The following is a 27,470-nucleotide window of genomic DNA, read 5'->3' as shown; positions in this document are numbered from 1 at the left end:
CTGACATTACAGAGAAGGTGTTTGTGGCCTCCCAGGCATTTGAACCCTCACCCTTGACATTTTCAGCATAATATTCTTGTTTGTTGAACAACAGAAGCTATTGAAATGTGTTTATATCAGTATGGCTGCCAGCCTCAAACAGGTAGTTATCAATGAGATGAATCTTTAAAAGACGTTCCGTTCATTTCACCTCAGTTTTGTTTGTGTAGTGAATTTTCACATTTCTTTGTCGCAAAGCGCTTTACATTATTCCCGCCCAGAGCCCCCAGTGAGTAAGCCAGAGGTGACAATGGCAAGGAAAAACTCCCTAGAAGGAAGAAACCTTGGGAGGAACCAGGCTGGCAGGGAATGGCAAATGAGCAAAGTCCTGATTTATTTGCACCAATCTGTAATGATATATTTTCCCCAGCAAAGAGGAACTCGGGCCCTCTGTGGCATGCAGGTGTGCGTTCCCTGCTACGGCGGATGGTGAACTTTTGCATTTTTCCTCCTTAGCTGCTGGATTAGCTGTGATTTTCTCCGAATGGCCGTGGATTCTTTACATGCCTGCGTACCGGTGCTGTAGCCTCCTCGTGGTGGAACTCCTGCCTTAATGTTAGTATGTATATCCTGTACTGTGCATATGATGCGCTCCGCACCAACAGGGCTGACACTTGCTGTGTGAGGGCTTTGCAGGCTCCCAGCGTCAGAGGGCAGCAGGATCCCGGCCTCACGCAGACCCGACGAGAGGCTCTGGCACAGCCAGCAGGTGGCACCGTGGCCAAGTCGGTGTTCCGTCGAATGGGGGCAGCGGGAGGAGACCCACAGAGGGGCGTGTGCCTTCCATTTAGGAACGAGTGAACCTTCCAGCGGTCCTCTGGCCTGAATTGGGGTTTCCGGGTCGCCTGATTCTGAGCGACCAGATGTCACATGATCAAACAGCATCTCATTCTGAAAACCGGCGAAATCCCCAGGCCAAACGCAAAGCCCAAAGTGCCTTATCACCTCTTGTACTCGGATTTCGTCCCATCAAAAAGCGTTCCAAATATGCTTAAAAAGGTTCTAAATATTCTTTTCAGGATGATCTAAAAGGTTAATGCCACCAATTAGTCTCTATGGGATGGAGTATTTCCGTATTGTTAGCGAGGATATCAGATTCGGGGTGGCAACTTTGTCAGATAAGGCCACGGGCGAGCAGGGAAGTGTTTGTCAGGCTCAGTGGAAGGCAGAGAACAATGCTGTGTCGCGTTATTACTGACTTTCAGGGCTGCTTTGTAATATCCATGTGGGCCATCGCAGCAGCCCGCGAGAGAGATTTGGCTGCCGTTCAAGTTAGGCGCTTTGAGGAGGCCGGTCTGGTCGTATTACGCTTCGCAGGCGAGATAAACAGGAGACCCAAGGGATGATGGGACAAGGGCTCTGCCTTGTACGGGGCGACCGTGGGGCGGAGATGGGCGACCTACACGGTGAGGGGACCCCCAGATGATGCGGTGCTTCTTTCCACCGGAGCGATCGCCAGGGGACATCACAAAACACAGGGCTCCGCACGCTGCTGACTTCTTTGAAAGGGAGGGGGTTGGGTTACATGGGTCATGCTGGCGGGGGCAACGAGGATCATGGGAACGGCCTGACCAGAAAATCCTCACGTGACGTGGGTGTGGAAAGATCCTGCGGTATTTCTAGCTGGGAATCGTACTATTATTTTTTCTGCTAAATTTAACCTGAATGTAAAATGTTTGTCTGAATTGAAGAATGAATGAACAAAAGAAGCAAGATCGTCTACATTTCTGAGCTTGTTAGTTATTGGAAATGAACGTCACCCACAGGCAGCGTGTGGCCATCGCAAGCCGACGGGCTTAAACAAATATGTTTACTACTGAGGGGCAAAAACTGACAAAGATTGCCTGACTCATCGCTGCCGTGTTTCATCCGTGTGTCACGGCCGTGCTGCTAGTATGTGCGCGCGAGTATGCGGTTTGCTGTCCATCGCTGGGAGGAGGGGGAAGGTTAATTACCGGACGTCAGACGCAGCAGGGTCCAATAGGAAGCGGGCTAGAGCAGACTGGCAGCGTAAGCCCCTGCCCACCGTGAGCTTCAAAGCCTCGCTCCTGCCATTGCTGGTGTTTATCTCAGTTTGACTCATTGTCTCTAAATAATCAAGATAAGTCCATCGCATGTTTCATGCTCCCATTGAGGAGGAATCATCAATGCAGACATTAGAAGTGTCCCAGCAGATCACTTCAAAGCTTCTGGAACATTGCCCCCCCCCCCCCCCCATCCCAAGCCCCCCCCCCCCCCCCCCCCAGCCCCCCTAACCCATCTCCCCTCCAAAGCAAAGATGAGTCTCCCTTTCGCTGACATTAGCATAGCGGGTGCTAATTACTCTGCTAGCTACCCAGGCCCCGCGGCCCCTTCCCAAGACCCTCGTTAACTGGATGTGCTTAATTACATAAGAAGGTAATTACACGTGAGCGGCCGTGTCTGGAGGCTGCCAACTAGTCCGCTCGCTGTTTTAATTGGCCATCAGCCCGAGGTTTTGTCATGTTTATTTTAGAGGGAGACCATTAATTGATTCGGCTAATGAAGTAAATATGTTGGATATCCGTTCCAGGTGGGGTGGCAACAGACCAAGCTGGCCTTTGCTAATACGACGCCGGCTGCTGTTCGCCCGCTTCCCAGATATTTGCCAGAGTGTTTTACCATGGGTGACAACAGCATGCTGACACATACACTCCGCTTAGCAGTTTCGTTTACCTGATGCCTGCTAGCTGCTTCCCAGATATGTTTGCCTAGCACTTGCTAGCTGCTTAGCTGATTTGTTTGTCTAGCACATGCTAACCGCTTAGCAGTTTCGTTTACCTAATGCCTGCTAGCTGCTTCCCAGATATGTTTGCCTAGCACTTGCTAGCTGCTTAGCTGATTTGTTTGTCTAGCACATGCTAACCGCTTAGCAGATTTGTTCGCCTACCACTTGCTAGCTGCTTAGCAGATCTGTTTACCTAAGACATGCTAGCTGCTTAGCTGATTTGTTGCCTAGGATATGCTAGCCGCTTGGTAGAATTGACCAGCTAGCACATGCTAGCCACTTAGCGGATTTGTTCACCTATGACACTATGACATCCTGGCACCTTAGCGGATCTGTCCGCCTGACACATGCTAGCATTTACCTGACGCTAGCTGCTTGGCAGATTCGTCTACCTAAGGCACGCTAGCTGCTTGGCAGATTCGTCTACCTAAGGCACGCTAGCTGCTTGGCAGATTCGTTTATGTAATGTATGCTAGCCGCTTAGCATGTTCATTTACCTCATTGCCTCTGATGGCCTCACAGCATCACTGCTGACTTTTCGAACACATGAACTCAAGCTGAACGCCTCCATCATTGTCAATGAGATCTGAGCCACGCGCTGGACGCGTATTGAAATGGAACCGCTCACTCCTGCGTTACAGATCAGACGGCTTGGCGGTAAATTGTCGATATTTTATGGTTTCTGACTGCTGAAGCTTTAAGTTGAGGTTAATTCGCCGTCGCTGTCAAACTGAAGGCGTGTACCGGGTTTTTGAAAGACGTGAGTCAAGGGGAAAGGCAGGCGGGGGTCAAAGATCAGGGGTCCCAAGGCACCACATTACATGTGCGCGGTACACTGTTACACCACCCCCCCCCCCACTCCTGGAGGTGGCACACGGCCCTCCAGATGCCCCACGCTCAATACCGGCCTCAGAGACAGTCTGCCTTACCCCCTGGGGGAGTCCCCACCCCAGCCTGGCCCACAGGGATCCGTTGTGTTAAAACATGATATGTTATTTTCCAAAAAATATTTGTAAATGGAGGCTGCCTGACGCGACACTGGGACCCATCCATGCGCTCGTCGCTCTGGGAGAAACATGAGCCCCGTTCCGCGTCTTTAAGAGGACCCGGCTGCCCCCGGGACGTCCCCTGAGGTGACACGCCTGTCCTCTTTAGCTATCATTAAGTCCTTCATTCATCCGCTCATTCGTTCATTTATTTGACAGCCACCGTGTTGCGTTTATGACATAATCAGATAAGACCTGCAATATCGCAACATTTTCAAAGCACTTGAATTTATATTTAAAATATTTTAATTATTTAATTTTATATTAGAATAGTATGTGTACATATTTCTTTTAAATGCAGTTTATTACTTTATTATTCTCTGCAATAGACTAGCATCTTGTTTCCCAGCTTTGCACCCTGTGGTCCCTGGGATAGGCTCCACCCCCCCCCCCCCCCACCCCCCCGCACAACCCTGTACTGGATAAGTGGCTGAAAGATGGATGGATGATATTTTCTTATTTTTTTTTAAGAAAGATTTTTCTTGTTTATTCTTCGGGGCAAATCCTGAATTATGGTGAAAGCTGCACAGGAGCTCGCAGCATCTCTGCCGAGAGGGTTGCCGAGAGACCGAACATATTTGCCGCGCGGGTGGAAATGCAGCTGTTAAATTTCCTGGAAAAGGGGAAATAAATATTAAACATGGTGTTTCTGGGACAAGAACTTTTATATAATAAATTGATGTTTCGATTAGATGGTCTCCTCGCATAACCACTCAGGAACCCAATCTGCCGCAAGAAACCAAATATTACAGAGGAGTGTGGAGAAAATGTGCCATTGATCCCCCCCCCCCATCTTCTTAACGGTGCATAAAGCTGTGCCATTACAAGTCGAACGTTTGCCTGGATCGAACATTGGGGGGAGCTGGGGGTGGGAGGCTGGAGGGAGTTGCCACCGAAGTGAAAATGTGAGCCACTGGCCTCCTGAAAGTGCCGCGGTTGCTGATATCTGGCAGGCCGGCCCACTTAAAGGGATGAGCCTTAAAGGGGCTGAATCGTAATGAGCCAGGGTTTTGCCGCTGTGCAAGCATGGAAATTATACCTTCATATTAGGGAGTCTTGAGGCTTCCTTGAAGAATAACACAATAATATAGATTAATAACATGAATTATCAATTTTTGAATTCTGGCGGAGTAGCAATTAGTCCGTAACATGGCCTGGCGCCCTGCCACCCCCGTGCGGTGTGGTTAGCCAACACGCACCCACCCCTTAATTATGCAGCGTGTTTACTGTGTCCATTTAGGCACTACACGGCCCCTGAGTCCGTAAGAGGCAGCTGCTGGGGGCAGCTTAAGAGAGCCCCGGACACCCGATACCTCCCTGGGCGCAGTTCAGCCCCGCAGTCGAGATGGGCGGGCTTTTGATCCGCTGTTTGCAAAAAGACGCGGGCGGGCAATCTGGGCCGGCACACGCGAATCTGGGGGTATTCGGTCACGCGGCGCCTCGGAGCTGTGGGGTAGTCAGGCCACGTCCTGAGGACGGAAACTTCCGCTCAGCTTGGGATTAAGGGTTTGTTGTGAAGGTAGCGCAGGCGAGCAGGCTTTCATACGCTGGCAAGGCCTGTGTGTCTCTGCTGCAGTCTCCGAGCTGGATAATAAACACAGACCAACAGGATCACAGGCTGGCTCAGCCGCCAGCAGAAGGCTCACCCTTCTGGAATTTTCCAGCTCTGTTATTGTGAAGTCGGCATGACCTCCACGCTTGTTTGGCTTTCCTCCTATATTCCAGAAATAGGAAGTTAGGTGAACTGCTGTCCCTAAATTGCCCTGAGTGTGCGAGGTGCCGAAGGGTGTAACTTGGCTAGAGAATGTAGGAGACAGGACATGACACAGCACACTGTTTACAGCCCCCGAGGGTGTTGGCTGGCACTGCGTGTGCGACCGCGTGCCCTGCGATGAAGTGACGTCCCATCACGCCTTGCAGCTCATGTTCCCTGGACTGGCTCCTGGATCACATGACCCTGTCCTGATTACCGAGTGATTTAAAGAGATTATGGCCGGGATGTGTGGCCCGGGGCAATCTAAATGTAGAGAGTGAGAGGCCGGATTGAGCTGTGATTAATTCATTGCCATGATTACGCAGAGAGCACTGGAACAGCTTTAATCGGTTTCCGTGGATCGCAGATTAATCAGTGCTGATGCTTTGCAGTGCTCTCTCTCCCCCCCCCCTCCCCCGAGGCATGTGCAAGCCAGTGCATGGTGGTGATGAGGACCCCCTTACAGGAGGGCATGGAGGGCAGTCGGGAATCTATAATTAATCAGCTGGTATCGTATGTCATTCAGAGGTACAGTAGCTGAACCCTTCCTTGGCACTGACCTCCTAGTGGACTGTGCCACGCGCCCTTAATTTCCTGCTCTCTCCAGCCATTGGCTGCCATTAGCCGCAGGCCTTCTGTGATTGGTTATAGCTGCTGTCTCTTCCTAGTATAAGCCTATGCTGAATCTAACTCCAGAACATGGTTCATTGTCTACTGGGCGTCTTCGTCCTGACCCACCTGGGGGCTCCCACATCCCTGTATGGGGCCCCTCTGGCCCTCCACATTCCTTTTTCTATCTCAGATCATGATGATTGGATGTTAGTGGACTAAGAAGATGTGAAGATCTTTGCAGGTCCTCAACTGGGATGCAAGCCATGGTGACTAAGTCTCCTCTCCCATCGGTAACGCCACCCTACAGTTCAATACAGGTCCGTGTCATGCAATAACAAACCCCCACCCCTCCCCATACTCCCCCCCATCGACACCCTGGTGGTAATCAAAGACAAGCTGAATGCCACACTCTTCTGCTGTGACCTCTGCTGCAACTGTGAGCGCTGAGAAGGACAGTGATGACTCAGGCCTTCCCTCCGGAACTGGGCTTGGTGGCGGGTGTGTATATGGGGGGGGAGGGGGAAGAGTTGGGGGGGGCATGCCAGCAGACTGTCTGCCTCCAGTCTGCGAACCTGAATCGGTGTTGTGGGTTGGCGTGACCACAGAGACCCCCCCCCCCCCGCCCCCAGCCTGTTGAGTCCATCTGTCGGCCCGCGATTAAATGTGGCACCTGAAGCGGATCGATTTTAAATTCATCGAAAGACCGCCCTACCATACCCCAGATCTTCCTTTACCATTGGAGGGAGAGCCACCCCCCATCGCTCTTCTTAGGGGCTGGGGGGGGGGCCCACTGGCTTTCCACCGTGCTGGATTATTACTGGCCCCCTGGGGAGGCCTCTGGCTCCGTGCAGAAATAAAACACCGTGGCAAAACGGTGCCCGCAACATCAACATCCTGAGGCTAATCAGAGCCGCCTAATGGGCCTTAATTGGGTGCCTGAAGAGCGACGGGTCCCCACTGGCGAAACCTGAGCGTGCCGCTCACTAAAACGCTGTTAATTTACCGTAAGATCTTTGTGGCGAAAAAAAAAAAAAAAACAAGAAAGACTAACAGCTCAGTGGATTCGTCTGCAGCGGATTCGTCTGCAGTGGATTCGTCTGCAGTGGATTCGTCTGCAGCGGATTAGTCTGCAGCGGATTCGTCTGCAGTGGATTCGTCTGCAGCGGATTCGTCTGCAGCGGATTCGTCTGCAGCGGATTCGTCTGGCTTGTTTTGCTTACTGCCCTCTCTTTTCCCCTTTGAATATCCGAGCAGCTACCATCTCAGTAGAAATGGACCAGGTGGGGTGGATGGCGCTGCCCACTGAAAGGGAAAAGGGCACCAGGGTCGTGACATAAAGTGCCTTTAATTAATCTAATTGCACAAAAGAGAGGTAGAAGGAGGGGGGGGGGAGGGACACCGTTTACTGCCCCAGAGTGCGGAGATGATGCCAGACCGAGGCTTTTATATGTATTTTCTGTGTCCCTTTGTCAGGTCTTCAAGGGGGACAGGGGGTGGGGGGGTGGGAGAGTTGAGCCATTTTCAGAACGAGGGAGAGAAATCATTTTCAGTAAGAACACAATGTGCCCGTTCGAATTATCCTGTGTGGAAGCATTAAGCAGCGCAAATCTGATACGAAATGTAAAAATTAAATAACCCTCCTGCCACTTCCTTTGTAGTGGTTTAACCTGTGTGGCAGCCATTTGTGGGACAAAACGGCATTATTCCATTAGACGTTGATATTTATTTATTGGACTGAAAGCGCTTGCCCCCCCCCCCCCCCCCCCCCCCCCGGATTAAATCTGATGCACTTTTGCGTTTGGTGTCATCTACATTTAATTGTTTAGCGAGGACGCGGAGGAACACGATTTTAATCATGGCTTAAATGACATGCCAGTTGAGAGGGTTGTAAAAGGTAAATAAATGTGTGAGAAATGTGTAGGCGGGGCTTGTTTTGTTTGTGGTTTAATTCACTTACTAGTTTTCAGCGTCACCCGGTGTGCTGTGGGCAGTTTCTCCCCTTCTTTTAATCGCAGACACGCTGCTGTCTCGGTGTGAAACCAGTCCTGCAAAGGGCTTGCAAACCAGGTTTCTGGTTTACACGCTGTTTTTAATGATAAGACACCTTAATGTTTACTGGGATTAACTGCGCAAGTGTATCTGTATTATCCTAAAAGGCTGCTCTGTAAGGCACTGCGGCGCTATAGCATGAAATGTTTGAATCCCAGACTGGCTTTGAAATTATATGCTGTCCTGACTGGCAGATGTTTCCTGGGCTAGGATCGAGGCCTGTATCGGATAAGAAGTTGGCAGATGGATGGATGGATGGATGGATGGATAAAGGACAGTGCCTTTTTGATGATGGTGATGATGATGACATGGTTAAATAGTTGCTGGCAAATCCAAAGGAACGTCACAGAGTGAAAAATCTTTCGGGGTTCTGGAATAGGTGAAGAAATGTTCCTGATGCTCTCTCTGTGTCTCCAACACTTGGTGGACACTAGTGTGAAATCTGCCCATATTCCGCTTCCCAGGTTTTCCGCTTGTATGCTATTGATTACTGGGCTCACAGACTTCCTGTCGCTAAACAATTAAGAGTCCTATAGAGCATATGTGGGCCCCACTGTTAACTTTTGTTCCGATCATTATATGTTTTTTGACACGTGGGAATCATCAGCGCCCCCATACCCTGGGGCGGGGGGAGTAGAGTAATTCTGCAGCGTTCAGTTCTTTCCAGCCTCTGGGGGTTTCGTTGCTCCTCTGATTGCATTGGACCGGTGTTTAGACCGTTTTATCTATTTACAGAACAGTCTCTACTTCCATTGTTTTGCATTCATTACTGATACCAGTCACCTGTCCTTCTAAGCCATTTATTTTCACACAGGCGTGATGCTGGTCCAGGACAGGCAACCCCCCACACACACACCAGCCAGTTTACAGCAAATGGTTGGCCTAGCCGTGAGTTTTTGCATTGTATTTCTCTCACAGATGCTCCAAAGCAACAAACGTTATACAAGCAGAGCCAGTCAGTCCTCAAACCAATTGGGGTTTAAGGGTCTTCCTCCCAACTTTGGGATCAACGCCGGGATTTGAACTAACAACATTCTGGTCATAAGGCTTGCATCCTAATCTGTGCCACACAGCTTTGGTGGCAAGACAGCTGAACAGTTGCAAGGATATATAAATTCCATACAAACACAGGAGGAAGGATTCGAATCCTCAACCATTGAGCGCCGCTGGTCTAGTCCTCGCCCCACCCTGATTCTCCTATATTGCGGGGGTTGTTTTGGCTTCTGGATGCTGTGCCAAGGTGGCCTGAGGAAATTGGAGGGGAATTGGTATTTACATTAAGTTGTGTTCCCCTCAATCAAACTCTCTCCTACTGGCTAATACTGGCTAATCTGTTGCAGGGATTTCGGGGGAGCGGCCAGGGACAAATGGCAATAAGTATCATTTCAGGAGCGTTTGTTTTAATTGGAATGAATAAATAGACTGAGGTAGAGGGAATGGAGGAATTAGGCTCGGATAGCCGAATCGACGTCCTGGATCCGGGGGGGGGCTGCGGGAGTCCCAGGAAAGGCCCAGAAAAAAAGTCCCGAGCAGCCTCCAGACATCAATCCGCTGGGTGCTTTTGTTCAAGCCGAATTCTCCGGGGATTTGGGTCACGTTGGCCGCCGTCCACCTGCGCCCTTCTGTCTGCGGAGACTCCGGACGTCGATACCGCAGACGCGGAACATGCCGGCATCCGATCTGGCCGCCAAGACGTCGCTGAGGCTGCGCTGAGGCCTCGCCACCATTCTTGCATTATTGGCGTCGGTGAAGCTTCAGCCGGAAGTAGCCGATGCGGCAATGATGGAGGAGAACGGTCCGAATTGCATTTTATAGTAAATATTGGAAACTTCCATTAGCTCTGCGCTCCCAGACACACTGTATGCATCATACACCCAAATGAGCATTTTCAGTTTTCTATGGGTGTACCCCCCCCCCCCCCCAGTAAATAAACCTTGGTATTTAAATGACGTTCAAACTCTCTCCTACTGCCTAATGCTCATCTGTTGCAGGGTCAGTCCTTGGCCTTCTGATCCCCTAGCCCCCTACCCCAAAGCACAAGACAAACAAATATTGTCAACTCATTTAAAAAAAAAAAAAAAACATTTCAGTAGCACAGCTTATCAGGGTTCCAGTTTTGTGATATTAAGTCTGCATACGCATTTGCATGCATGTAAGAGTTTTATCTGCAGCGTTTGCAAACTGCCCCAATGCTTTTGATGCAGCTCATTTTAGGTTTATAATGTAATAATATAGATTTGCCGATTTCTTGAGTCTGAAAGCGTGAGTGTCACGCCGGATGCCTGAGAGCTGGCATTCCTGGGGTATGTGACTGTTAGCAAACTAGCTCGCATCTTTATAACTGTAATATCATGGAATGCAGCCAGAGGTATTACTTCTGATTTTTTCACTCGCTCTTCTGCTTCCTTTAGTCAAAAGGAACCCTCACCTATAGTGCAGGCCGTCCCTGTCCTATCGATTGCCATAAATTCCAAATTCTACTCAGAAATTCATGTTAGCTGAAATATATAGATATACAGATATCCATCCATCTTCCATTACAGTCTTCTATCTTTTATCCAATGCAAAGTCATATTGGGTCAGGAAGCTTATGACTATGGCAGGGGTCACATGGGATGGGATGCCAGTCTTGTGGAGGGCATTGAAATAAATAAATCCATCCCTTGGTCTTCTTTACATGGTGACAGGGAGCCTGGAGCCTCTCCCTGCAGGGGGAGACCCTCCATGGGAAGCCAGTCCTTCACAGGGACAACATATAATCTGTGTATTATTGATAGCGCTTCAGGGAGCCCCATATTGTGGTACAGCGCCTTGTTGGGGCACGCAAGTAAAACTGAGAGATGTTGCCTGGATTTTTTACCTCCTGTCAGGGTAGCCCATGGCAAACAGGTCCCAACAGAGGTGCCCGACAAAACCAGCCACCTATATTATTGGCTGGCAGTGAGCCAGGACTGTGTTGGTGCAGGCGGTCGTTGTGGTGACAATGAGAAGGGCCCTATTTCAGACTGTGTGGAAGAAGGTAATCCACTGGAGGAGCGCACCGAGAAGGTCTGAAGGATGGAGATGCTGAAGTATAATGCAGGAAGATGGGCTCCTCAGTTGGGAAGACACTCAACATCAACAGGAAGATCTTTGGAGTGAGATTGGTGTTGGAGCTGGATCAGCGCCATTACTGCCATGACTGAAGGATCATCTGGAGCTTCAGAGACAGACTAAGCCTGAAGCCCCAGACAGAACATTCTGGAAGAGCCAACATCTGCTTTATGGCACCTAATAATAATAATAATAATTCAAGAAGCCTTCATGTTTACATTGATATATTGAACGCCATAGAGGAAATCTGATTGGGCAAAGATATGGTGTGGATCTTCTCTGGAAGGTTCAGGACCGTTCCAGACACCTACAGCTGCGTTTCTGGAGCGGCTGTGAAGCCGTATTGCGTCGCCCGAAACCCAAGTCCATTCTCCAGGTGCCGTCTTGGACTCGTTTTTCCACTGTAACGAACATCTTTATGGATGCGCCGGTTTTGCTCAGCGCGAGTCTGGCACGTTGCCGCGGCGTCGAGAAAGGGGCTGATTTATCAGCTGCGGCACGGCCATCTGTTGCGCGGAATTACAGATAAACCAGTTAGCGGACACTTTACCCCATTGTCTCTTGTTTTGTTAATCACTCGTAATAACATCCCGCATCAATATGGTCTTTAAACCCGATTTCAGAGTTAATGGAATAAGAGGGGCCCCGCTCGGCGAGTGCGGTGGGGTAACGTCGTTAGAAATGTTTGCTAAGGACAAATTAAATCAGCCATAAATTGCGCTCTCGGCTCGGCCAGAAAACCCAGCCTCATTCAGCAGACCGGGACTCATTTTCTAACCTCTCACAGAAAATGCACTTAAACAGATTAAAATAAAGTAGGGAGAACGCGAATGGATGTAAACCATAATTGCCGCTGTCCTAATGGCTTCCTGTTAGCCGCGGCTGGTGGTCGGCGGAGCTATTTTGGAGTTAACTAGTGATCAAGGTCATAGCTTTGAGCAACCTGCGGGCTTAACTGAATTGTGCATGTCAACGAAATGCAGAGTACTTCCCATGATTGCCTGCTCTGTGGAAGCAGGTACCCCCCCCCCACACCCCCACCTGCCCTCTCCCCTCTGTAGGGGTGGGGCCGTGCTACTTGTCTTTACCTTCAATAAAGTGGCCCGCTGAGGCATATAGGTGTCAGTCAAGTCCACCCCACACATAGTTGCAGATCCCTGCCTGGGGGCATTTTATTGGATATGGCCTGGGACTGTCTCAGCTCTGAAGCTTCCTATTGGACATGGACAGGGACTGTCGCAGCTTTGAAGCTCCTTATTGGTCAGGGACAGTCTCGGCCCTGAAGCTCCCTATTGGACATGGGCAGGGACTTTCTCAGGCTTCGTATTGGACACAGGCAGACACAATCTTATATTCTCCTTATTGGACATCGACAAGCACATACTATCTTAGAGACAACTAGTATAATAGAATAATATATTTCAGTCTTTAGTGACTTTTTTTATTCTCCAAGCACAATCACTGTAAAGATTCCCGTCCTTCATCATTCTCAGTCATTGTCCGGCATGAGCAATCAGGCCACATTCTGTAATGAACTGTCTTATTTATCCGTCCCTTTTTCTGCACACTTAGTGACAGGCTGATATGAAGAACAGTGTCGTCCGCTTGCTTCCTTTGTAGCCTGCAGCCATTTTAAACCTCTGCTCGGGTTGGTGGTTATTGATGCGTATTATCAGTATAGTGCAATGCAAAGAAATGGAAATCGTGGAAAATTATTCACATTGCTAAAGTGGTTTTAAACCACTCGGGATGAATAACATTGGCAGAAATTTACCCCAAATATTTTAAGGAAAAAAATTCCATCGATACTCAATATCTATGTCAGCAGTCGATATCCCGCAAAGTACTCGTCCTTTTCATCCGCCCACATCAATACGAGACATTTCAGTCCCACGTGCTGGCGGTCATTGTCCATCAGCTGAGGGGTCCATCGTTCTGAAAATACCAGTATGTTCTGAAAATACCAGTACGTTCTGACATTTTCCGGTGCTGGACCGAGATTCAATTTTGGCCGAAGACTTAGGGGTCCCCCATGACCCCATGGTAAATTATGCCTTGCAGGGTGGATTTTGCTGGCCCAGAAACCCATTTCCCCCCCCAGGAAAATGTCCCATATGCCAGACGGCCAGTTCAGCCCTTGCTATCTCCTGAATATTAGCGGTGTTCAGTTTTATTTTATAATATGGAAGATAATTAGATGTATAGGTTGTTGTGAAATACTTCGGAATATTTTTGTGGAATTTGTACAAACTGTTATCTGCCTGCCACTGTCTACAATAGTGTTTCTCAAACCAGTCCTTGGGGACCCCCCCCCCCCCACATGGTCCGTGTTTTTGCTCCTTCCCAATTCCCTGAGAGTTGGGAGGGAACAAAAACGTGGACCGTCTGGGGGGGGGGTACCTCGAGGACTGGTTTAAGAAACACTGGTCTACAAGACACTGTTAAGTACAAACAACATTAAAATAGACTTACAGTAAATTTGGTTTGCTAAAGAACATTGTAAGATATGATATGATGTGAGTGATGTTGAGTGCAGATTCTCAGCTGTTGACATGAGAAACGGCAGATTAACGTTTCTCGTTGACATCAGCACGGACACTCAGGTGTTGCTGATTTCACTAACTGTTACATTTTTCCCAAGGTCTGGCAAGGTCGGGCCCTGATGTTTGCCGAAGTCTGAGGCTGTAGCCTAGGATAGCCTATGTCGGCGGTTCTCAAAGTCCAGACCACGATCTGGATGTGGACCGAACCGCAAGTTAATCCAGACGTAGGAGATAATGCACCCTATGAATCAATGTTTAACGTAAAAAGGCTTAACGTGGCTTGAAGTACAAAAATTCAATGCAGATCCACCAGACTTTACACACTCACAGAACCCATCATAATACACCCCCCCCCATCACAAATGATCAGCATGCGCTAAAACGTACCCATTATTGTCACATACTGATTGTCTATATCAAAGGTTATTGTAAATTCATTAAGTTATATAAAATTTATGAAATGTTGTTTTGTTATTGAGAATTGTTCCGGACCTCTGACTTTGAACAAAAATCTGATATGGACCTTTGATTAAAAATTCCCTGGACACAGGGTACCACTTGGAACGGCCTTTTACTGGAAGTGCACTGCAGAGCGTGATGTCTTGGTGTGTTGGTGTCGCCTCTCTGCATGTAGGCCGTGTCCTCGCCGTGAGGGTCCGTGCCCACCCAGGTGTGCGCGCCCACTGATGAAGGGGCCGGTACAGGGCCGCCGGGCTCCACGTGTGGCGGTGTGGGTTTACACCCGACCTGGGTTCACGTTGTAACGTGGCACCTTTGGCTCGGGGATTTTTCACACCTTGTGTGGGGCTGACAGAAAGAGGACCCCCCCCCCCCCTCCTGGATTGAATGACAGGCACACGGGCGATGACACGTCTTCCCCGGGTCATAAAAGACCCCCCCACCGCTGTCCGTCGACAGCCCCAACTGTCAGTCACGGGCCCCACATGTCACCCGGGAGGAGACTGGGAGACAGGCCCTCTGGGTTTGTGCGGGGTGGCGGGCAGGGGGATGGCTACCTGGTGACATCAGAGGCCCCCCCTCCAGCTCATATTTCTGCTTCAGACAGCTACAGATGTTAATAGCGGGCCAGGGAGACAGGGTCACCGTAAATACGAATGGCAGTTCTGCCTCCTTGTTAAAGAGACATGCACCGAATTTCCTGATTGCGGTTCTGGGGGCCTGGACCGTTTCAGGAGAGCATCCTGGTGGGGTGCCAGGCCATTGGGGGCGCACACACCCTCACCCTGACCGCTAGAGAACGCCGGAGTTCCCGCAGGAAACCCGTGTGACATAGGGAAAACATGCAAACACACGCACAAAGGAGAGGCGGGATTCAAACATGAACCATAGCGGTGCGAATCGCCATACCAACCAACCACATTCCAACATTCCTCTTAGTTAACCGTCAGCATGCATAAAGCCAAAAACTGAGTGATGTGGGTAGACATTTGTGGTTAAAATATGTTAGCGTAATTATAGATAATAGAATGTTCCTTGGGATTCCTCAATCAATTATGTCCTGTGTGAATGTATAATTATAATTTCTATTGTTACTGTTATTACTCGATCTTAAACAAATGGCCAATGTAAACCGAAGATCTTGCAGCAACTTTTAAAAATAAGATATGTTATTAGCGCCCATAGAGGATATATTTTTTTTCACTTTGCCCCCACCGTCATTACAGGCTCTGCTTATAGGCCCACAGACTTGTGACTGTTATTCCAAAGGCAGGCTTGAGCCGATGACCACCCACTCACAAGCACCAAGGGTTAACCGAACAAAAGCTACAGATGCCAGCTTCAAATGTGACGGTGACAAGGTCAAGGACAACTAGCAACATGGCGACCCGTCACCACAGCCCACAGAAGGCGACGGCCGGAAGGGTGGCCGGTAGAAGGATCCAGAATATTAAGAGCCATTTTTAGACATGAGCTCTGCACATGTTCTGGAGTCACCCAACTGGCACACAACCGCAAATCGTCAGTGTCAGACACCTACTAGAAATACTCCGGTTGGTTTAGATGAGGGGTGGCACTTGGGTAGGGTATGCAGGAGACGGGACATGACGCGAGAAGTATGCTGCGGAAATCGCAGTGTTTCACTGAGCCTTAGTTCGGATTTTTACACCGTGGTCATGTAGCCCGTTTGCGATCTGACTATCTCATCATTCCTCGAATCGGTCCGATGATACCGGCGCCGGTACTAACAGAACTTTTCGGCTGTTTGTAATCTTCCGTTTTTGTGCCAGTCGCATGACAGAAACATCATCAGCATGCCCACCCACTCAAGGACAATTCTTGGGAAAATTTCCAGCTCCGTTCACACTAGGGGGTCAATCGGAAATGATTCGGGTTTGTGCTCGGGAGCTAACTGGGGAAAGTCCCATAATCGTCTGATATTGTTTTGGACATTAGCGCTGACACGTACAGCCCCTCCAGGTCATGTCTAGAAAAGTTCAGGGTGGTGGTGCATGTTTGGATGGGGTTTAAATCATTTCAGATTACAGACTAAGGAAACGTTCTTGACTGTAAATAGCGCCACCTGGTGGGGCGGTTGGGCTTTTGGGCGGGGTGGTGCAGATTTTCTGGAAGGTGGAACTGTTAGCAAAGGTGCCTGATGCCAGGTGATATTTGTGATGCCTGCCCCTTCCTCCCTCAGGCTCGCAGGGGGGGTGGCATGTTCGTGAGGGATGTGTGACAGTAGATGAAAAACACGATGGAACGAAGTGTCACCCTGCAAAGGAGCATAATAAAGGCCTGTAGCTATTCGTCAGGCAGGAAGGGCACGTTTACATACCATAAAGGGGCCCCGCTCTTGTAGCCTAGAGCAAAGAACTCGGTGTGAACCTCTTCCTCAGATACGGCATCCGTCTGAGGCACTTAAACGCATATAAAACCTGAGATGCAAGCATCTGGGCAGTAAAACGAATCTAGCGGGTGATGTCATGTCCCCGTCGCCCAGGGCGCGATTACAGCTGCCGTGATTTCCAAGGTAAATGATATTTGCATATTATCAGGAGCGGTCTGTGATTGGCCCCGCCCACCTGATGTAATGGGCGTGGCCAGTTGACCCTGCCTGCTAGGGTCGCCCTCACTATTCCAGACCTGTCGGGCTGCTGTGCAGTACGGCCCAGTGTTGGGTTACTGGTGGACCTGCAGGTGACGGGAAGCTCTCTTCATTCACAACGGATGACTTTTTAACAGGCATGTCCTCGCCGTCATACCCCCCTCCCCCCCCCCACACGTGTGTTTGGTTCATTCCAGGCCCTTCCCGCCTGTCTCGAGGAATGACACCCAATAGCCCTAGTGAGGACCGCGCCTCCCCACCCCCCGCGACGTTTCTGAGTGCGTTTATTGTCGTCTGTGTGGATCAGAGCCAGGGGATGGTGTTTGTGTTATTGGGGGTTGGACATTGCCCTTTTAACGGCATTGATGTTCGTTGGCGTTTGGTGTGGCCCATCAGAGTTTTCAGTCGACGGTGGGTGGGGGTGGAGAAGGCAGGTTGGGGCGGAATGGAGGAATCTGAGGAAATCCCCCGTAGGGGTGTGTGACCTGTGGGAAGGAGGGGGGCTCAGGCAGAGTGCCGGAGTTGTTCTTATGTTTAGGAGACACTCTTCGAAGTCTTCCACCGCTAGAGATTTTGGAATTTGGGCTCCATGAAAGCACATCATACTGAGCCCTCAACCCAGACAGATCCAATTATGTTACAAATTTTTTTGGGTCCCTGCCACTCAGGGGTCCTTGGAATCATCACAAATTTACCCCCCCCCCCTTATGGCTCCCCTGTTCATATGTTACCAAATCCCACACTGACACTAGACCTAAGCAGATCGACGACAACGTACCAATTCCTGCAATTCAGAGTATTTTTGTATAGCATTATTTTGATATTGATGTGCTCATCAGTGCACCCTGAAATGGACTGGTATCCTATCCAGGCTGTCCCCAGTCAGGGATAGACTCCTGCCACAAGCCCCCCTCCCCCATGACCTTTTTCTGAAAGGTGCGGATGGAATATGGATGGATGTATGGATGGATGGAACCATAATTTTTATATACTTGGTATATCCATGGCAGGGACCCCAAAGCGTGCATTGTATATGCCATTCCAGCATAGTCACCCCAAAGCATTGCGATTCTAGTCAAACTGGACTGGGAACATCATCAGGACAGACCATTCTGCTGACCCCCCCCCCCCCCCCCCCCCCCAGCACACCTGGGAATGCCGACCTCACTAACCTTTACAGTCATTTTTTACAGCAAAAAGGACAACGACTGCAGTAGACCGCTGATAACGTAGATTAATTTCTTCTTCTGACTTGGCGTGTCTCTTATACGTTGTATGTTCAATCGGTCCCTTTTAGCAACAGCCACCCCCCCCCCCCCACAAGCGTGGATGTACATGACCAGGAGAGGAGAAAGCAAAGATTCTGTCTGTCATTCACGCAGATATAGTTCATCTCCGAAACCCGAATTCTGCAAACAAAAGCCGGGAGAAAACTGTCGACAGTGCAGGGGTGTTTTCAGACATTTGCTTTTGTGATGCTTAGGATGCTTCGTGTATTTGGTTTTCCTTATTTGAGAATTAAAGCCGTTTTCTAGTGACAGATTAAATCACTTGTTTGGTCGGGTCTGTATCTCCAGGCCATAAGCGAAGACAAATCACATGCTAATGGATTTATGCTTCTATAATAGTCCTGTTGAAGATTCCATGTTGCAGATAAGGTCTCTTGTCTTGGATCAGATATGCATGTGATATGTGGGCTGCGGGGGGGTGTAAAATATGAAAAGAAGATCTCCTCAGATGGACCCAATAAGCCGACATGTGCCAGAGATCAGGCTGCGCCTGCAGGTCCGGTCTGTGGGAAGCCCCTGATTCCCGGGCCAGAGCCTGTCTCGCCTGTAATCCAGTCCGGGCATCCACCCGGCGAGCCGTGGTTACTGAATACAGCCCCCCCGAGAACAGGAATGCGCTATCTCCATTTCACAGGGGGAGACAATGCTGCCTATAGGGTCCAAGACCGACCACGGTCCGCCAAAAGGAGGGGGGGTGGGGGACCTACGAACAAGGGAGGGTATCGCGTCAGTGTTTGAGGGGCGAAGGTTGTCCTGGTGACAGGAGACAAGGCCTTTGAAAGCGGAGAAGTGATGTCTGAACTGCGTTGGGGGGGCCGTATTCCTCTGCTGGGGGAAATCACCCACACCTACATGCCTTTCATATCGTATTTAATCATTGCATATTTAAATTTGGGGAGCAGCACAGTGGCACTGTTGTCGAGGTTCTACACTTGTAGAGTTTGCATGTTCTCCCCGTGTCGTCGGGGGGATTCCTCTGGGTTCTCTAGTCTCCCCCCACAGTCCAAAAACATGCTGAAGTGAATTGGGAGTTACCAGATTGTCCATGTGCGTGAATGGTGTGTGAACGCGCCCTGCGATGGGTTGGCCCCCCATCCTGGGTAGCTCCCTGCCTTGTGCCTGTAGCTTCTGGGATAGGCCTCTGAAACCCCACGACCCGGCATGCGGCAGGTACAGAAAATGGATGAATGGATGTTTACATTTGATGATGAGCAAGTTTGGCATTGCCAGATGTATGAGCATTACCACATAAACAAATAGTTCTATAGTTTTAAAGACATGTACGTATAAAGTAAAGTCATTATGGGGTATCCCATGCAGACCATCCATCCATCCATTTTCCAAACCGCTTATCCTACTGGGTCGCGGGGGGTCCGGAGCCTATCCCGGAAGCAATGGGCACGAGGCAGGGAACAACCCAGGATGGGGGGGCCAGCCCATCGCAGGGCACATTAACGCACCATTCACTCACACATGCACACCTACGGGCAATTTAGCAACTCCAATTAGCCTCAGTAAATAAACAATAAATAACAAGAAATAACATCACCGGAGGCAGACTGACATTCAGCATTCGCAAGTGGAAGAGATTCACTGGAGGTAGAAAGAGAAAAGGGGGAAGGAGACTCTGTTAACTGTCACCTATAGGTTGAAATTATGTCAGAATGTGTCACCTGATTTAGTGACATTTGAAGGACTAGTTGCATTCTGCTGAAATTCCAGGTGCGTCATACAAAGTCCCACTGCATTTTTGCCAGTAGGACATTGTACTTCCTGGCCATTATCTTACGGTTTAGAGATGGTCTTTTAAGATCAGGGTGTCTTTGTCCCTCAGCCTGGTGTCACCGACAGCATCAGTCTCCCCGTCTCTGAAACGGCACGAAGCTGAAACTCTATGTTGAGAAAAAAACACAGAATCTTCCGGAATTTATGTCTCGGAATTCAGTTTATTTAATGATGGCAGCACCCCCTGTGGCCACAACCTCACTCTCCTACGTGAAGAGCTAGCTGTTTCTTCTCTGAACCTATAGGGGGGGCCCCCTTTGGCCTCCGAGGCCTTTGATTTAATAGTCCGGATTGGTGTGTGATTTATGCAGGGTGTATTTATGTAGGGTCCAGACTGCAGTGCCTGTTTTCTGAAGGTCATCAATAATGGTCCCACGTAGAACAGCTCTGATAGTGCCTTCCGGGGAATTTTACGCCAGTACGTCACGTGCAGGGCACTGCTGGGTCTGGCGCGTTGCACCCACCCACCGATGGACTACGCAGACAAAGCAGATCACATTCCCTCACCACAAGTTTGGTGGCTGAAGCCTCAAATTTAAGGAAAAACGTCAGGGTCAGCACCTGTTTGTCCCAGTTTGTCATGTCTTCTCCCCATTTGGCCAGCAGGTGTCGCTGGCCATCCTGTCCTCTCCTTAGTCAAAGTCTTTAGGGTGTTTCCCCTGCTCTCCACATGGCTCAATAAGCTGCGCATGTGGCTACTTATCAATCTGTCACTTGTGTACTCAAATTCTGCCTCCTCTCTTTTTGTACTTTGTTCCTTAGTGTTTCATTTATCAGTGTTTCTAGTTCCTGCGATTTTGTGGTTTGTTTTCAGTTTTGTTCTTTGCTTTGGTTCTGTTTTACCCACCTTTGTTATTTTCCCTGCGTTAAGATTCTGTTTCCTTGTTCCTTTGTCAGTTCTTAGTTTCCCTGTTAGTTTCTGAGTTCCTGGGTTTAATTCATTTCACCTGTTGCCAGTGTTTCCAGCCTTGTTAATTGTTCTCACCTGTCCTGCATTAACCTTGATGTTCTCTGTATTTAAGTTCCTGATCCTGCCTTGTTGTCTTGTTGATGGTGTTTCTTTGTTTTTTGTATTCACTGCCTGTTCCCTGTGTAGCTAATTTCCCTTTGTTGATCATTTCTTTGATCATTACTTTGTACCTTTATTTAGTTTTGATTTGATTGATTAGTTTAGCTTTGTTTTGTTAACAGAACAGAAAACTACAAATCCCTGTTGCCTTCCTGGAGCCTCCAGTGGATCATCCACATCATGATAGAAACCCTTGAGTCCGTGAGAGAAATATGTTCCCAGTGAATGATGCTGCTGTTACAACGGCATGAGGCTGAGAAGTCAGTTTATCATTGATGTCTTTCATCCATATTTTCACAGTAAGGGCAATTTTAAAAGGACATCTTGTTAGAGTGTGATTTGCATCAGCCAGCAGGAGGTTGACAAGCTGCCCTGCTTAGTGGACCATGTATCTGTGGGGGGTCTGGCCATCTAGGGAAGGAAGGTCAGGTAACTGCTGGCTGTTTGTGTTACGCTGCACCGGTCGGTCGTTTATATCTGAAGATATCATTGCTCTGATGTTCGTTCTTAGCCCCTGTAAAGCTGACCAGACCGTGAAGCCTCTCCTGATTTGACGCCCTGCTTATTGATTCCATAATCCCTAATTTTATTTTTTAGTTATTGCCAAAATGGCTCTTTTTTTCCCCGTGTTTCTTCACCCACATGGTCACACTCCCGGCCTCATTGGCTGTCGAGGACCGACTGCCTAATGAACCCCCTTAGGTTGGCATTCTTGGTGTTTCTCCGTGTGTCGCCATATCACTTGGAAATGGTTGCTTTCTCGTAAATCTATCCTTCCATCTATCGGCGCTCGTCGATTGGCCACCGACCCACTCAGGCTGTCGCCGATCGGGAGCCTGTTCCGGGAAGTTTAGGGATTGGAGAACGAGCCTTCGGGAGGAACACAGACACGCGATGGGCAAATTGCCATCAGAGTCCCCGGTTCACAAGGAAACCAGAATGGCCAGGAAAAGCACGGGCCGCGTCAGCCGGGTCGGACGCAAGTCGGTGGATGCAGGAGTTTGAGGCAGTGCCCTCACTGAGGCACCACACTGTCCAATTGCAACCCCCTGCGGAGCAAGCGATAACTCAAAGCCGACAGGAGCGCCATACGGCTCGCTGGTGGTAAGGTCTGCATTTTTGATGCCCGGGCGCTAACACAAGAACCCCCCCCCCAGACATGGTCCCTCCCACGCTTCTGCCCCTATGCCTTTCCACCCCTTCCTTATTAAACTGATCATGTGCAATTACGGGGAGGCAGAGTAGTTTTCCTCACCTCTCTCGCTTATCTGCCTTTTGATGTTTTGTTAGGTAATAAGGGCCTCCTGGGCCCGCACAATGACCCGCACAATGACCCGCACAATGACCCGCACAATGGACCGGGCCGCGGATTCTCACTGCTGCCTGTGGCCACTATTAACTAAAAGGCCCCGGCGATCCATCGAGTGCCGGAGATGAAAGAACAGAGCAAGTAATTCAAAAAACTGACCTCTTCTAAAATGAAGAAAATAGAACCATAAAAAGCCCCCGTGATATACTTTAATCCCCCCCCCCCCAGCCTCTACTACCACCACCACCAATGTTGCAAAATAAGACATGCTGTAAAATAGCCCCTTTGAAATGGATGCGTCCAATTACCACAGCGTCCAAATCTCATTAACGAACCTATTGTTCAGGCAAATACCCTGGAAGGGATGCATTGGGGGGGGGCAGATAAGTGTACTGTGAAAGGCTGGTAACTGTGATGGCACTGGGGAGACCAGTTGCAGGTGTGAGATTTAAAAAAAAAAAAAAAAAAAAAAAAATGGGAGCTGAAAGTGGGGAGTAAAATTGCGATTCCAGCCGCAGTCCCGGCAGACCTTGTTTATCCACCGTCCTGCGAGTGGGGGGGCTGAGAGTGCCGGGATTGTCGCCACGGTGATGATTGCAATCGAACAGGATTTGTAATCGTGTATATTGGGGGGGGGGGGGGGCATGGTCCTAACATTCATTTGAGTTGGCGCTGCGTAACATTCCTCCAGTGCTGAGTTATTAAATATCTAAATGATCAAGACGGGCCAGATAAGGTCTCCTGTTTAGTTCTTGTGGTTCTGAAGGATGTTGGGTGTTTGTTTGGATGAGGGTAGCCCTTTAAATGACGGTGTGCTGCATTATTGGTTTGTAAAATTGCGTCTTGTGTTTGGAGCTCCGAGATGCGAAGTAGTTGAACGAGACTAACTGCATGTATGTATCAGTGTCCCTAGTAATTAGCACCATGTAATTATTTACTGCGTTATCACTCTGAAATGACGCCATCTTCCAGATAAACCGCAGTCAGAGTAGATCCAGTCGTAATGTTGGATTGAGCATATTTATATTTTCGGCGGATCTTGAACATGTGATGTTTTCTGCAGGGAACCAACATATTTGCCTTTATTGTTTCAAGAATACTGGCGCTATCAAAATTAGCAACAAATGAGCAAGTTTTCTAAATTCTTTCAGTTCGATTTTTGTTGTTTTTGAGATGAGCTCAGCAGTGACATTACTATATTTAGTATTTCTCTAAAAGTTTTTTTTTTTTCAGTCTAAATAAATGGCCGCTGAGAAGCCTGTTTGATTGGTCAGAGACACGTGTCCCCCCCCCCCCCCATAACCTTGCTAGTGCCATTGTAGGCCAGCAAGGGTCAGGCCCCCAGGAGAACCCCAACACGATGGGTCAGGCTGGACACAACAGCTTGCACTCCCAGGGGGTAAAGGTTAAGGCCATGGGTTTTCACCGAGGTCTAGACCGAGGTCGGGGGGGGTCTCATTCAGTGTCGCGACCCCGCTGACCTTTGCGGATCCACTGACAGAGGTTCACCATCACCTGCGCTCCAGAAGAAGGAGGACAGGGACACTGTGCAGGCCTATTAGCCAGAGGACAAAAAAGAAAATCATGATTTTGTAGGCGATACATCAGTAGCAATATGGCGAGGTTACAAGGGAGGGGCATATGGGATTCGCTGTGGGGGGGGGGCATTTCTGATATATTCTGTTACGTGTGAGCGCTCTGATGTCATCTGATCACGGGAAGCTGTATCAGATCATGAAAGTTCATCCGCCAATCATACTCTCCTACACACATTAATTTACACATTAATTTGAACCGCTCAAGCACAGGGCTAGGAGACAAAGTGGGGGGGGGGGGGGGGGTTTGGAGTCAGTGCTGTTGTCGTGCCCATAATCTGAGAAGCTGAACCTGAACTGCATCAGCGAGAGTATCTGATGTTAGAAGCAGGTCACTCCGAAGAAGACAAGCTTACTAAAGAAACAAGCAGCCATTTATCCATCTGTTAGCCAAACTGCATATTTGTATTGAATGATTCATTGATTAAAATGAAACGTTGTCCATGATTTTCTATTTAGAGGGGAAGTGATACATGAATATAATTAGAAGCAAATGCAATATTGTACATTCAGCAGTATAACATTGTAATTCTCTGTCCAGTGCTATACTACTCGCTATACTATGCTATATTATACTATACTACATTAGACTACAGGGTTTCTCAACCCAGTCCTTGGGGACCCCCAAACAGTCCAGATATTTACTCCTTCCGAGCCAGAGTTGGGTAATTCAGGTCCAGTAAGTAAAAGTCCAAAACAAAATTTTGTTTCAACCAAGCAGTTCAGTACTCTGTGACTGTGACTCTTTATGCTCTACTGGTTGGTTGAAACAAAATTTTGTTTTGGACTTTTACTTACTGGACCTGAATTACCCAACTATGTTCCCAGTACACCTGAATCAAACAGTGTGGGGGTCCATGAGAAGTGGGGTGAGAAACAGTGCTATACTATACTATACTATACTATACTATACTATACGATATAGTGCTACATACTAGTATATACGGTAGTGTACTGCTCAGTCTCTGCACCTCTCCCACAGGGGGCCATGTGACCGGCCATGTGACCCTGGGTTCTCTTCCTGGCGCAGGTGGCGGTGACGATGTACCGACGCGGAGTGCGGAGCTTGTTCTTCAGGCCCACTAGTGGCACCGCCAGCATCCCCCAGTGCTCCCATGTGGTGTTCCGCATCGAAGGCGAGGAAGCAGACGGCCGCATCCCCGTCGACCACATCCACAGCATCTCCCTCAGTGTCTGAGCCACGCCCCATTCACCCCCCACCCCCCACCCTATTCAGAACACAAAGTCCTTCCCTAACCAGTTTGGCACTGAGCTGCTTGCTGTTCAGTGGGTGCCTTTTACACACAAGCGTAGCCAAAGCTTACCAGAAGAATACGTTTACCCAGGCACCTAAGCCTGAATCAATGCATGCATTTACAGATATTTATCTACTGTCTTTGTCCAAAGTGACATCAAAGTCAAGGTATCTTCATTGCCGTCTCTCTCTGTGATGCAGGAGGGGTCATAAATTGGCATGAAATTATATTTCATCATAGTGAAAATAAATTAATATAAATACATAAGACTTACTAAGACATGAGACACTGATATTGCAAGCATGTATGTATTGAGTGGTTTTATTATCTTGCTATATTGATGAGGAATGTCTCCCAAAATCACACTGATGGCCATATGGCGTTTTACTGAGGGCTGCTTTATTGAGGTTAAACATGTGCACATGTTCTACACAAAAAAACTATCTTAGTCAACTACAATTTTCAGTGACTGGTCACTTAATCCTTATCCCATTACTGTGCAAATTCAGGTTTTCCCAGCATAAATAGTGTGCTTTATTTTCCTGGTTTACTCTTTGACAGGGAGGTAGACATTTTTTGTTTGTTCGTTCGTTCGTTTGTTTGGGTGTGTATTGTCAGCACATCCAGTGTGGCCCCTGTCACTAGGATGTCACTGTCCTTTGTGTGGGGCCTTATCGTCCACAGACCTGATACTGTTTTACTGGGAAGCTCTGACTTATTTAAAAGTGTGTGTGTGTGTATGTGTGTGTGCGGGCGCGTGTGTGTGGGCGCACTGGCGGAGACGTGGCGCTTTACGGCTTCCGCGGCCGCATTTTCCGCCGGCCCCCACACAATGGCCACTCAGAGGACTGCATTAGCTGCTCACGGACTCCATTTACAGGGGCTAAGATGGTCTCAAATGAAGTTATTCCCATCGGAACATCAGTGCCTTCAGCTATCTTGGGGAGGGAGAAAAAAGGCTCCTTTTTTTTTTAATACCCCGATCCGATCTCCTCGGAAAGAGCGGCCCGTCTACCTGAAACCGAATTATATTGTGCTCAAGCTCTTTTGTATGAATGTCTGTTTACAAATCTGCCTCCGAAATATGGGTCTGATGTCTGTATTAGTGGTTCCATTCCAGGGGCTCTCAGCAGACCCCTTAATGAAAACAGCGCCGGCCCCCGGGGGTGACCGAAACCTCCAGGGGGCCGCCCTGTCGCTTCGCACCCTCTTTCTTTATTCGGACGTCCGCCGCCACTACCCAGTGACTCGTCATGGAGACGAAAAGACGGACATCGTTCGCCTGACAGTAGGGAGATACAGTTGTCCTACCTGGATCGTTAAACCACTGCTGACTCATGATGGAAGTCACATGTTGACTTCAAAATGAGAATCGCAATCTTTGTCGCCACACAACCACGACTTGAGTTGGGACGGCTTGCTACTGTTAGAGACACCATGACGATAAGCAGCTAACGACAGACAATTAGGGCAGAATCCGGACAGCGATTGGGTGTATTAGGTGTGTTCTAGGGGGCTTCTAAGGTGTTCCTGCAGGGCTGTTGTCGTTCTGCCTGTAATGGTTATGTTTTGGGTAAATGGTTATGTTTTGAAAAAATAGAACGGGAAAACGGGAAGATTATGTCTCATGACAGTTGTGATTCAGGGATTCCTGGCTCCGGTGTAACTGCTAAAGATAGTGTTTACATGTTGGATTTTTAGTTTTGTGTGTGTTTTTTTCATGCCTACCCAGGATGGGCCATCACTCTGTCCTGACCTCAAGCCTTGATCACTTTATTTACACGCTGCTAATCTGAGCTTGAACCAGCTACGTGCTGCATTGTGTTGCTGGTATGACTGTACTCAACGGTGTTTCAATAAACCTGAAGGGCGACAGCTGGGAGAAGGTGTCCTGACAGCTTTTGTTATGGTGCACAGATTCCAAGATGCAGAAGTGCGACGGAGCACGGAATTCTGTCTCCTAAATCTTTTCTGATGATCCTAAATCAATCCGATTTGCACAGCAGACAGTTTATTCTTCTGTGTCGCTGTTCGGTCTGTGAGGTTTGCAGCTTTGATTGTTGACATGAAATTCTTGGAAGGTGATTCGGAGTAACACACATAAACTGTGCTCAGGTTCTGCCTTTGGATCTCAGACCCTATTTTGAATCACTTAACACCACTGGGAAAAAAGACAAGGATGCAGTTTTCAGCTTTTAAATCATGACCTCCCCAAGTCC

At 48.8% G+C, this 27,470-nt stretch overlaps 1 protein-coding gene across 1 annotated transcript in view; it reads left to right on the top strand.

Annotated features, from left to right (window-relative positions):
• si:zfos-911d5.4 (uncharacterized) overlaps nucleotides 1-27,136 on the top strand; it is a 33,939-nt gene extending 6,803 nt beyond the window's left edge. The window contains exon 7 of the mRNA XM_048987851.1: nucleotides 25,026-27,136. Coding sequence (XP_048843808.1) covers nucleotides 25,026-25,193 — 168 coding nt within the window. The 3' untranslated portion in view covers nucleotides 25,194-27,136. The remainder of the gene's footprint in view (nucleotides 1-25,025) is intronic.
• Nucleotides 27,137-27,470: the final 334 nt, after the last annotated feature.

Source organism: Brienomyrus brachyistius, chromosome 20 (assembly GCF_023856365.1).
Source record: "Brienomyrus brachyistius isolate T26 chromosome 20, BBRACH_0.4, whole genome shotgun sequence".
In the NCBI taxonomy this organism is placed as follows: domain Eukaryota; kingdom Metazoa; phylum Chordata; class Actinopteri; order Osteoglossiformes; family Mormyridae; genus Brienomyrus; species Brienomyrus brachyistius.
This window is presented reverse-complemented; position numbering and strand designations above follow the sequence as displayed.